Here is a 13,343-nt window from a genome sequence, read left to right as displayed (position 1 = left end):
CCCTTCAAATCGAAATGTAGCTGTACAAAGTACTTGCGTAGTAGAATAATTGATAAATGGTTGCTAACCCACCCATATCTACCTATAAAGCACTATCAAATGAATTGGTTCAATGGCTATAACAGGCGGATAGATATTTTTTCGCTTCCATAAAACTACCATTGATATTTTTTAAATAATAAATAAAAATTGGACAACATTACATACATTACTCTGATCCCAATGTAAGTAGCTAAAGCACTGGGTTATGGAAAATCAGAAGTAACGGTACCACAAACACCCAGACCCAAGACAACATAGAAAATCAATGAAATTTTTCTACATCGACTCGGCCGGGAATCGAACCCGGGACCTCATGGGTTTCATAAAAACCGGTATACACACTACTCGACCACGGAGGTCGTCATTTGATATTGATAACACATCTTCACACACACTTCGATGTAAATAAAAATCTTCCTTTTAGTTTTTAATTCTTGTAATATTTATTATTGTTTTTTCAACAATTGCCTTATTGCCTCTACTGTGTGTCAGATCAGGACAGGGCTGGTTCGTTTTGTGCCCAGAGGATCGGAATTGCAATTTAACGGGGAAATGCTGCTAGCATTCATTCCACGCGGTCACGATTTATACAGACCGGTAACTATTTTTAATTCAAGGACTTAATGTTAATAATTCTAATAAAACGATATTTTTTTTTATATTGTTGCAAATAAATAAATCGTTCATATCGAAACGTTTTTCAATTTCGTTAACGTGCAATTTAATAGATTCAAAAGCAAACATAAATGTCAACATCGTTTACTCCACAATTACACATACTGAATATTTTTCCAATAAGCGACGGTTTTAATTACAGCCTTTATCGATGTTATCAAGCGTATAACTAATAAACTGATATACATGTCTCTTATATCTTATGGGGGATTTCAATGGCGTTAGTTTATAGTTGATAGTGAAATTTTAAGTGCGTTATAGAAAATAATATTGAAATAAAAATATGTTTATGATTTTAAGTTGATACATGTTTTGATATGGGTGGACTTTAATAGAGATGGCTCTTGCTTCATAAAGAAAAGGACTGGGTGTATGATAAAATATATACAGAACTAATCACCGTCAAACTACTAAGACTCCGTTGTCCGTCCGCCTGTTCGTCTGTCAGTCACCACGCTGTATCAAATGAACTGTGATAGTTAGACAGTTGAAATGTTTAAAGATAATTCTGTTGCGTTATAAGAAAAAATGATAAAAAAACAGAATAAAACAAATATTTAAGAGTCCCATGCAACAGACATGATATTTTTGCCGGTTTTATAGATAATGGTACGTAACCCTTCGTGCGCGAGTTGATTTGTTAATAAAGAGTTGTAAACACAGATTCAAAGTAGGCTAGATACCGCATGTTCTTTAGATACCAAGAATGTCAACTTTAACTTAAATACGATGACGTCACTTCAGCCATACTTGAAGCATACTTGAGCAACAAAATTACTTACCAATGGTAGGTTATACCTTGATTGACTCGATTTACTACCCTAGTAGAATTTTTACAGTTTATAACGGCGCAATTTCTCGAACTCAACCTAAAGTAGAATGACGTTTAGTATGTGCGTAGCTCAAACTTCGGGCACGCTTGGTCGGCAGGTTGCAGTATCTAGTCTACTTCAAATCAGTGGTTGTAATCATATACATATAATATTATACAATCAGTATCACCAAAGCAATTACATGCTTGACTGCTTTATTCATAAGCTTATTACTTTGTAATAAATGAGTAAGTAAGTCAATAAAAATAGGTAATCCATATTGCTCATAGAAAATAATTAAATTTACGTCTAATATATTATATGTGTATATTGAAATTTTGATTATATATTATAAAGATATTATAGATATTATAATTTTACACACATTATTAATTTATAAAAAAAAACATAAAAAAAAATATAAATTAAATAATTTGGTAATTTTTTTGCAAGAACGTATAAGATCGATGAGTATGTTAGTACGTATTGTTATAATATTAAATTCAACGCTTACGTAGACACACAAAATTCTTGATCAACAGTACACAGATAAATGCCAAACACACACTAATAAAAAGATGCCGGCTTAACTTTTTTTTTATTTTTTTAGATTTTATAACGTGTCTTAGTTGTTTGTAATAAAAAAAATTGAAAATCCAGTTAAATCTAGTTTAGGAGTCAAGGATGAAATAATATAATTGAACCTTTACCATAATAGAGAATATTATTATTTTAATTAATATTGCAATGGCTATTAATGTATAAGTAATCGAAGGCTGCACCCGCGAGCCTCCTGATGTTACAGATATCCTTACGTAAAGGACGTACTCATACGATTAATACACAGTACAAACACCGATAGCGTTTCAGTTCATTTACCGAACAGAGAATTTGAATTGTGATTGCATTGAATGGGGAATGATGCTAACATTCTTGCCATTCCATTCCATTCTATTCGTTCATTATGTGTACAATATCAATTTCTAATCAGGATTTGAATGTCGAAATGACTTAGTAAATTGAAGCTGGCAGCTTATAAGAGAAAAAAGACAAATGTATTTTTCGAGTATTTAAATTTAATAAAAGAAAATATACTTTAGCTAAAAATTAATTTTACGTTATCATTGTGAACATCACAATGAATTTTCGAATAGAAAAACCCTTAATAAAAAACACAAAACAAAAAGAAACGCGTGTAAAAAACGTGTAAATAAAAATGATAAAAGATAAAAAACGTATACATCTTGTGACAAATTAGCAAGATGTGATGAAGTTGAACATAAAGTCAACATCACGCCTGTCAGAACCTCGGAGTAAAATTAATAAAACATAAGGGCTCATATTTCATTTCTATATGATTCCTGACGCACTATCGCCATTAATATTTATGTTCGGAACTTGTTCGTGTAAATAAGAATATAAATTATTTTATAAATCTCGTCATGAATGATATATGAGTATATAATTATGCGTATTTTGTGGGAAAATATGTTGCTTTCGGGTTGGTAACCATTAATCTGTCTTTTCTTGCTTCAAAAATATTTTTTTTTTACTATATCCTTGGCAAAGAAATTTATAATACTTCCATAGATATTATAGAAACAAATTAAACTAGAGTTAGACTATATATAAAGAACGAATACTGGACGATTTCCACAGTACAGAACTAAACAGACAAAGACAATTTAAATTTCACATAAAATGTTGTGCAGCAAAAAGAATCAGCTCAGTGTAGTTGAGTCGATGCACGTCACTGATTTTCAGCTGGTCCCGTTACCTTAGACGTTATGTAAAATCCTAAACTGTTCCAGATCCAGATTCAAAGTAGATATTTTTAAACAAAATCACATGTAAAATCAATAATACGATAAAAAGTAAGTAAAACCTATACTAATTTTATAAATGCGAAGGTAACTCTGTTACCTCTTTACGTTTAAATCGCTGAACCGATTTAGATGAATTTTGGTAAGTTTGAGTACCGGGGAAGGACATAGGCTATATTTTTAATCGACCTTCGAAAGGGATAAAATGGGGGGTGACATTTCGTACGGATAAAGCCGCAGATTCAGCTACTCACCACCAAACTACCAGAAGTTTAATTTAAAGATATCCTAACTAATATTATAAATGCGAAAGCGAATTTATTACTTTGTTACTTTTTCATATCTTAATTACTTAACTGATCAGCATAAAATTTCAGGGGCATAGAAAAGGACTTAGGGCACCTGACGCCTGTCTCCCAAGTCTTGTCATCACGTTATTGGTCGTCAGGAGTTAGTAAAGCCTATCTCCTTTATGAGGTTCAAACTTGCCTCATACCAAAATTCATAAAATTCCGTTCAGTAGTTTGGCGTGAATGAACAGACAGATAGACAGTTAGAGTTACTGTCACATTTATAATATTAGTATAGGTTATTAATTGTGAGAACCATTCATGTTAGTATAAAAGCCAAAACAAAACGTAATATTAGAATAGATAGATATTCGTATTGCGTACAAGCCAATGTGTGAATTAAAATAATAAGTTCTAGATATACTTGTGTTTTAAATATATTTAGCATTAGAATTTTTTTTTTTAGCCTTAGCCTGTTAATTTTCCCACTGCTGGGCTAAAGGCCTCCTCTCCCTTTGAGGAGAAGGTTTGGAGCGTATTCCACCACGCTGCTCCAATGCGGGGTGGTGGAATACACATGTGGCAGAATTTCGTTGAAATTAGACACATGCAGGTTTCCTCACGATGTTTTTCCTTCACCGCCGAGCACGAGATGAATTATAAAGACAAATTAAGATGCACGCGTTCTAACCACTGGCCCATCTCGGCTCTTAAATATATTTGATTGAAGATTGGGTATAGATTCAGTTTAAGAGGCTATCAAGAGAAATTGTATTGTAAAATAGACGCGAATATCAGAACATTCCCGGCTTGTTGAGAACTCTGTTGTTTATAATGATGCCTCTAGAGGCGATGAATATAAAATACTTATTGAAAGAGTACTAGCTTAATTCCAACTTTTTCTCTTTGTGAATAATTTTACCAATATTGTGGATAAAGAGATTTTTTGAATAGTTAATTAAATTTTGAACATTTTCAAAGTTTTTTAAATTCTTATTAATTTGATCAGCAACTTTATTTTCAGACGTTTTTTTTATAATTAGTGAGTTACCCATTAATCAGTATCACAGTGAATTTCTAAAAAAAAATCTATAAATAAATCTTTCATGAATGTTGGATGTTTATAAAAATAACCTTCCTTTAGTTTTATTTTTGTTTCAGTAACCTCGATTTTTCCTCTTGCTATTATTATCAAAGAATAAATTATTTTTCCCTATCTACGTCAAGTCTCATAACTTAGTGATCGAACTTTGACAAGATGTCGAGGATGAACTGAGTTCATTTTAATGACTTGCTATTTAATACAAAAGAGATTTTTTTTTTCAAGTTGTTCATTGTTTTAATTCTATTTTCAAAATTAAATATTCATCTTTGTTTAAGGTGCACGATGAAGGCTTCGACGTCACGAGTGAAATAATAAATACAGCTACGAGTCGTTTGTATAAAGAAACGTATTCGTATCAAAGCAGACGGAATATGATCATGTGTTAGTGTTAAGTGATGAACAAAGGTGCATTATCCATCACAATGCTAGCGGGCGATGACACACGACACAAACATACCAACATCAGTTACAGTATAAACGATACTTATAACTACTTCGACGACTCAAGATTGTTGACGCTATTACAACAGAAAGGGAGTAACAAGACAACGAATATAGAAGATTGGTTGAGAACGTTGGAAGATTTGAGAAATAAATACAATATATCAATTATTAAGGAGTGTGATCGTTTCGAGTATTGTGCGGGAGATATCAGGAACTTAATAATTGCGTATAACAGTATCCACGGATACATCAGCTTATTGGTAAGTAATTCACATTGCAGATTGGTTCTAGTGTCCAATGCTAATACAAACAGCCTCGTCTATCCTCGCAGACTGAGATCTATTTACATATTTAAATGAACTCGTGAATGGGAAATGGTTGAACAACAATTTTCAATTTGGCTGAGCGTTTTAATAACGGTGAGCCAATGGCCGGCCAAGGTGTTTTGCGTAAGCTGATATTGTGTATAAATAGGTGATAAAACAAAAATGTTCGAGTATGCACCATAAATAGTGATACGGGAATATTAGGTCATTGACTTTTATATTGCCTATTGTTTTATGAACATTATTGCTTCAACGAGAAACCTATTATTTTGATTTATTATTCTATTAATGCTATAGTTCGTTATAAACGTTTGAATATGGAAAATTAGTCTATTATAGGCAAATAAAAGAGTATTGTAAGTTATGACGTAATAACAAATCCGAAAGTAATCAGCAAAGAAAACGGTCGTGAATAGAATATTTGCAATATTGACATCAATCATCATAATATTTATAGGATACGCGTAAAAATATCATATCACGCTAGTTTTACAAATTTCAAGAGGAAATGAGGTATATTTACGAACTTAATCGACATAATTACGAAGTCTCATGATTTTTTTTACAGATCTGTCTCTTTGGTAGTTTGGCAAATGCGTTAAACGTAGCAGTTCTGACAAGGAAGGATCTCGCTGCAGCTCCGATCAATCGCCTGCTCAAGTGGCTGGCGGTCGCTGACGTGTTTGTCATGTTGGAGTATGTTCCCTTTGCCATCTACAGATATCTGGTAAGCGATGACGTGAAGATCAAGTTATTGTACATATTCAAGTCAAATAAATAACCCTTCATTTTTGTTTTTTTTTTGTTGTTTATTAAGTGTAATTTATATTTTTATTTATTTATATATTTTGAAAAAATACACGTAAAATGGACTACCCGACATTGAATGGTCACTTTTGCTCTTAAACTTAAACTTTTCAATTTAAATAATTTAAAATGTCTTTCGTTTTAAATTACTTAAAACCCGTTTCGCTATATTCATTCATTTATTTATGCAGGAAATCCAATGTGTTTATATTCATCACGTGGCCTAGATTTGACCTACGCTAGTTACTTTGCGAAATCAATAAAAAAACATAAGTCTATAGTAAAAATGAGGGAACGATTTTTAATAACCAACTAACAAATGACTAAACCAATATAAATAAAACTCTGCTAAATGATGCAGCGCGTTTCGGAGATGGTTTTTAGATGGTTGGTTTTATTACATAAGTATCGAAGTTAATATTCTTGTGATCGTATATATGCTTTATTTAAATATGTACTGTAGCGATTTTATATCAAGCATGTTAGAATAATACAATAATAAAGCCTTTTTATATTTCCTTAACATATATAGAAACGTAAGAGTACACACATTTAAATTTTTTCTGTCAAGGCCCCTGCCGATTATTGGCCGCCTCCAACAGTTTCCAATTATTCCTATAATTCCTTATCTGTGCTTTCTTTATCCAGTTTTTTCCAGCAAATTTTTTAATGTCATCTATCCATATTTCTTTAGGGTTCTATCCTCTGGCTCTCTTGCCACTTGGACCTGGCTAATTAGTGACCAAATTTGTCCACCTTTCATCTGTCGATCTTGCCATGTGTCCAGCCCATTTCCACTTCAGTCGTTTCATATGCTGGATGTTATTGTAAATAAAACGTTTAATTTCGTTCCAAAACGTTAAACTGAAATCCCGAATGTAGTTCAGTTTGTTTAGGCCCTTTACCAAAGTAATCTTGATAAAAATATATTTTACTCTGGACCACAAAAAAGGCTGAATATAAATTTAATGAAGTACATGAACTGTGCTCTAATGGGTGTTGAATACTACATTGTCAATGTCTTGCTAACTGTAAAGCTTATATAATTGACGCATATGTCTCTACGTGACTGTAATTTTCATGTTTTGACGTAACAATACACACTGAATAGTATTTTTTCCTGAACGGCTTCAAGACTTTAGAGGAACTTAAAAATCGGATACACTAACTCCAGATCTTTACGAATTGCTGCTTAAGCCAGGTATGTAAGATATTATGAACAGAGAAACCCAAATCTCTGTCACTAATGACACAAGACGTAGAAATAAATCAGACATACGTAGAGGACCAGATCTTTCCATTACAACCATAGACGGGATCCATCAAGTCAAAATAAAAACTTATCTCGAAACAGCTAATAACGCACCATCATTAGCGAAGCGAAGACTATCGAAATGACTCTAAGAAATGTCAAACGTACCGTCGTCGAGATACTAAGAAATAATGTTATCAAGGCAGCTCTTTGCCTCCAATCTCCGCACGATGGGGAGAGAGGTGGAGATGAGAGACATAGTGATATTACTTGTGAGGTTTAATATATGTTGACTAAATCCTATCTACCTGAATAATCCCAACATTAGTAATATTAAAAGTATTATTATAAAGTCATCATTATATAATCGGTCATGATTACAATTTGTGTTAAATATAAATATTCCATCAAATATTTGTGTGACATTTATACCATAATATTTGCCGAAGAATGACCACAGTGACGTGCATTTGGAGAGGCCTATGTCCAGCAGTGGACGAATGCGGGCTGATGATGATAATGATGATGATATACCAGAATTAATAATAACTAGCGAAACTTTGCATTTCTTGAATATATTTTTTAAGAATGTCGAAACCTATGACAGGTTTTGTTTTGATTTAATTTCATGATAAACTGCAAGTCACTCATTTATATTTGGCACCAAAATGATGAAACCCTATTTAAATGTTCCTGCACCGCTCTCTAACCGGCGAGTAACTATTCCGCTCTCTAAAATTAATCATTTATTAAATTGTAGCAATTTCGTAAATAACAATGAAGAATCCTCTTTAATGTTCTGCACATCCACGACTAGAGCTCTTCAAATTGAGACCATAACCGATTTTTTATCTGCAGCTATCGTCCCATAATCACTGGGACTAAAGTCAGTTTAGGCTATTAATATATAAGATTTATTTTAGTAATATAAAAATATGCAAAATTTATGGAGCGTAAATCAAGCTTTCAAGCTATACTTCACTGTATGTTGTCAGTTATTAATATTTTTTATATTCCACTTCAATGAACTGATAAATTTATACCAGGGGGAGGTTTCTATTTTCATATAGCTAGCTAATGCGTTAAGCTGGATAATTTGTAATGAATAGATATGTTTTATCGATTTTGGTGTATTTTACCTGAAATTGTGAGAGAGAGTCAAGATGTTCCTGTAAGTGGAATAATTGGATTTTAACCGAAGAACTTCAAATCTATTTAATCTCTGCGCTATCATATGTTTAATTTATGATTATGAATGTAATTCATCTCATGGTCGAGGATATAGGTAAGGTCGGTAGCAAAATTCTGCCAACATCAAATGTCTATAAAACACAGCGACCACTGCGTTGAGCAACGTATTGGACTAAGCTCAAAAACCGTCTTATCGGATGAGGAAGGCTTTGCTCAATAATCACAGGCTGTTATTTTATATAATTAAGATAGTTTCAATAAATCTGATGGTAAAAGAATGAATTAACTAAATTTATAAATAAAGAAAATAACGATAAATCGTCTACAAAAATAGTGTCGTGAAAGTCGGAATATTTATCAACTAGCCATGAAGTAATGTTAAATACGTTGACTTATGAATATTATACGATTTATTCCATAAAAGAAACATATAGACCACTTCTAAACTCTTTTGAGTCAATAAAGCGTTAGCCACGAGTCAATTATGTTATGTGCTTTGTTTCTGTAACATTGGCACATTCACAATTCGCAACAAAACCCAAACATATCAATATAAATTATCGTTGTTTGGTAGAAGAATATCTATCGGAAGGGTACTCGGTAAATAATTAATGTGATGTCGAAGGTAACGTGTGTATTGCCTTCCAGCTGTTCCCCGGTCAAGTGGACAGGCCCTATTCCTGGGCAGTGTACATGCTGTTCCACATGCACTTCACACAAATCCTGCACACCGCCTCGATATTACTCACGCTGTCGTTAGCCATCTGGCGGTATATCGCTATCAAGTAAGTACCTATTACATTAAACAAATGTTAAGTGTTGGTCGAATTATTAATTGGTTTCATTAATTATTCACTTTAATATAATACGATTAGTTGTTCGTGTTTTATTTGATTTATATCTGTACTCTGTTATATCAGTAATATTTGCAGAATATTTTAACATGTTATCATTGTATTCTTTATCAACGTAGAGTAAATACTGAAGTAAAATAAAAATTTAAAAATGGAACACTCAATTCCTTAGCACACTTTTTAAATATTCTATATTTAAAAAATATATATTTCGAGAGGTTTCAGGTTTTATAAAAGAATCACGTATCGCTCTTATTCAACATTTAAGAACTATGGTAATAATAAACAAGATAAATTATATGAATAAGATTTATGACCTCCGCGACATCATAACTTAGACGTCCGGTGCAGAATATTAAATGTGTTTAAATAAAAACAATGTTTATGGACTACATATATCTATTTGCAAAGATTACGAGTATGGCAGGCGTCGGGCGCCTTGCCAAGCGCACCTCATATCTTATAGACGAAAATGTATGGAGCTATATTTTACAGGAAAATTTTTCAATCTTATTCACAAGGAAACGTTTATTGCATAAATATTTGTTATATTTTTACAACAAGCAGGAGATATATCTTTTATTTTCCAAACATGTTCTACGTTAATACCTTATTAGGGATTTTTATGTGGATTTTATAGTAGTATTTATTTTTAAATTTTTGTTATTACTTAAAGTGTAAAGATTTATTTTACAATCATTATTGAATTTGCTGTTCATAAATAATTAAAATGATATGACTATGAGAATAAAATAAGCTATTTTTTTATATAATATAGAGTCCTCAATTGACAGTACGTGAAGAATATTCCAATGGAAGAGGGAATAAACAAATTTTATATTTACGTATTCTACGATTACGATTTGCTAATAGCACTGGTTTTCTTGGTTAATATGTCTGTATTTAATTCCACTTTAATTTTAATTCCAAAGTTCCGTTGATAGCTCCGTGACTATTTTTTCGAAAATCCATAATTAATATCATAGATTATTCAGGCTCTGGATCAACGATATTGCGTCAATCCGATGTCAAATGTTGTTTATTTGGCTTTCGTAGTTGGAATAGATATATACATGATGATTTAGAATTCCGAATTTGGCGAACTTTTAAACTAGTGTTACAAACATGTTGTAGATTCAGTTTATTAAGCAATTCGTTTTGTGAATAGTTCCCCAGAAACCTCCGATTCCTCTGCGTAAATCGGCGTATTAATCTGATATCCCGGCATTGATAAAAACGCTCCACTATCTACAATACCTGAGCTATACTCCACAGAGTTTAACTCTGCATTTTTGAAACTGACTAATTGGCTGAGCGTATTGAGTGAGGTACAAGGGACATGTCTATTACATCCTGCTTGTAACAACTGGACTTCCTCGTTGCATTAGTGGCTAGCTTAAAAGGTAGATCCAGTCTTGGTTCGGTTCGAATAAGTTATGAGTTATTTATATAATGTTGGCAATTTTAAACTCCTATTGGAATATGAAATATGCATTGGAAATTATGCAAAGGTAGTATTGCGCTTGATCTAGCTTAATCTCATCACCAGGAAAAGGAAAAAGTGAAATAAAAAGAATAGAGTAATCACTCGGCTTACGCACATATTTCTGCCTTATAATATCTCATGTGCAGTGGGCCGGTACACACTACGATATCTTGAATTATACGTTCATTATTGTTTTATTTACTCAATTTAAAAATATAATACTTCCTATTTTTCATTGCATCGTCAGTTTATGACATTAAGTTTATACAATGTTATTTACATTGCTCAATTTAAATAAAAAAAAAATTATAATGTTGTACTAAATATTCGACCGATTATACGTTAAAACATATAAGTTTAAATACTAAATCCAATAATAGTAAGTTCTTGTTTAGTGGCTTGATGTAAGGCCATCCCGAGGTTCTAGGTTCCCCACACGCACACCCCAGGTCGATTTGATAATAAGTGATTAGGTTTTGTGTCGAAAAATGATTAGTAACAACCCGAAGTCTGGAAGTTGGAAGTGCGGATACCAGCGCCTAAGATTATCGGGTTATGAGCGTGACGGTTTACATACTGCAACTGTGTTAGCGCAAACATTTGCGCTCTATATACTTATACATATATATAATATATGTATATTACGTAGTTGGTTGTTCTCCCATGAGATTTGACACCTTGACCGAAATCGGCCGGATGTCATCATCAATATTATATTAATTCAAAATTGACTCTATTATTACAGAGCCTTATTGTGTGTATTAATGTTTTTGATAGTGAGTGTCAAATCAATAAAAAAATAGTTTATCGACGGACACTGATTAACTAAGTTTCAGTTATATATAAAAAAAATATTATGAAATTAATCTGGAATGCAACTGAAAGTCACAAATTTGTTACCACCACGACAGCCCAAGATGGATTCCCCTATTTTTTACTACGTCTGAAAGATGACGTCACTTCCTTGACCAAGTCACTCAGTTTTCGTTCTACAATAAATTACAATTTAATTAATTGTATGATCACGAAATATTTAAACCTGTAATGTTCAGGAATATTCGTTCAACAATGTAAATATACGCATTAAAATTACAAAAATAGCTTTTATTACACGAACGCCGTAAACTTGATTACAATGGGTGAAAAATAAAGACTATTTTTACCCGAAGAGTTTTTTAGTAGACTTCCGAAGTTTAAAATAACTTTTGAATTTGAAACCGTATCGTTTAGACTCGTACATATATAGTAAGCCGAGTTTCTTAACTTAGAACATTCATTTTATTAAAAAAAGGTAACTGCTATTGAATATCCGTAATGGACATAGGCCTCTCCTTGAGTTTTGAAGGTTATTCCACCAGGCTTCTCCAATGCGGTTTACATGTCTCACTGCTGGGCCTCCTCGCCCTTTTGAGGAGAAGGTTTGGAGCCTACTCCACCGACTTCAAGCTTCCGAGTCTCCACAAAATTTCATTGAAATCAGACACATGCATGTTTCCTTATTATGTTTTCCTTCACCGCTGAGCACGAGATAAATTATAAACACAAATGAAGCACCTGGATTTGAACCCACAATCACTGGTTAAAATCGTGCATTTTCCAACTGCTGCCCCAACTCGGCTTTGATTAGTATAATTAGTTTCAATTACTGCTTGTAATGAAAGGATTTATTAAGATCATGAAAGGAAACCTTTTTAGAAAGCAGAAAGGCTTTGAGGAAACATGAAAGATGTTTTTTCTATTATATAAATGCTTTTATATAAATCTTTCTCAGGTATCCATCTCACGGGCCATCTCTGTGCACGGAACGGCGCTGCTCTCTTGCTATTATAAGTAGCTTTTTGCTTCCTCCGATACTCTGCATTCCTTCCTATTTCGTAAGTATTTCTTATATTATTATTTGCTGATGTGACTGTTTGAGATTCATAGACTACAGTGTTCTAGTCTATCCGACCGACTATCGTATAGTTTGCCACATATTGATTTGTAATGGAAAAGGTTTTCCTACTTCAAATTTGTTTTAACGTACCGTAACGTAACGTACAATACTGACAAGGCAACCTACTAGATTTTGCTAAAATTAAAAAAAAAATAGATCTCTAGTAACACTACGGGATAGAAATGAAGCGTTCGCGTTATTTACGTTGAAGAGTGGCAAATAAAATAAAATACAATTAAAAATAATTAAATGAATGAATGAAACTTTAAAACTATTGAATGAAGTTGTCGCGTCCCTTTT

General features: G+C 32.6%; 1 protein-coding gene across 1 annotated transcript in view; it reads left to right on the top strand.

The window, feature by feature from the left end:
- LOC125070521 (G-protein coupled receptor dmsr-1-like) overlaps positions 1–13,343 on the top strand; it is a 56,208-nt gene that overhangs the window by 22,335 nt on the left and 20,530 nt on the right. The window contains exons 2-5 of the mRNA XM_047680419.1: positions 5,023–5,451; positions 6,086–6,244; positions 9,416–9,552; positions 12,879–12,981. Of these exons, the coding sequence (XP_047536375.1) occupies positions 5,143–5,451; positions 6,086–6,244; positions 9,416–9,552; positions 12,879–12,981 (708 nt within the window). The 5' untranslated portion in view covers positions 5,023–5,142. The remainder of the gene's footprint in view (positions 1–5,022; positions 5,452–6,085; positions 6,245–9,415; positions 9,553–12,878; positions 12,982–13,343) is intronic.

The sequence above is a fragment of the Vanessa atalanta genome, chromosome 17, assembly GCF_905147765.1.
Source record: "Vanessa atalanta chromosome 17, ilVanAtal1.2, whole genome shotgun sequence".
Taxonomy (NCBI): Eukaryota; Metazoa; Arthropoda; class Insecta; order Lepidoptera; family Nymphalidae; genus Vanessa; species Vanessa atalanta.
This window is presented reverse-complemented; position numbering and strand designations above follow the sequence as displayed.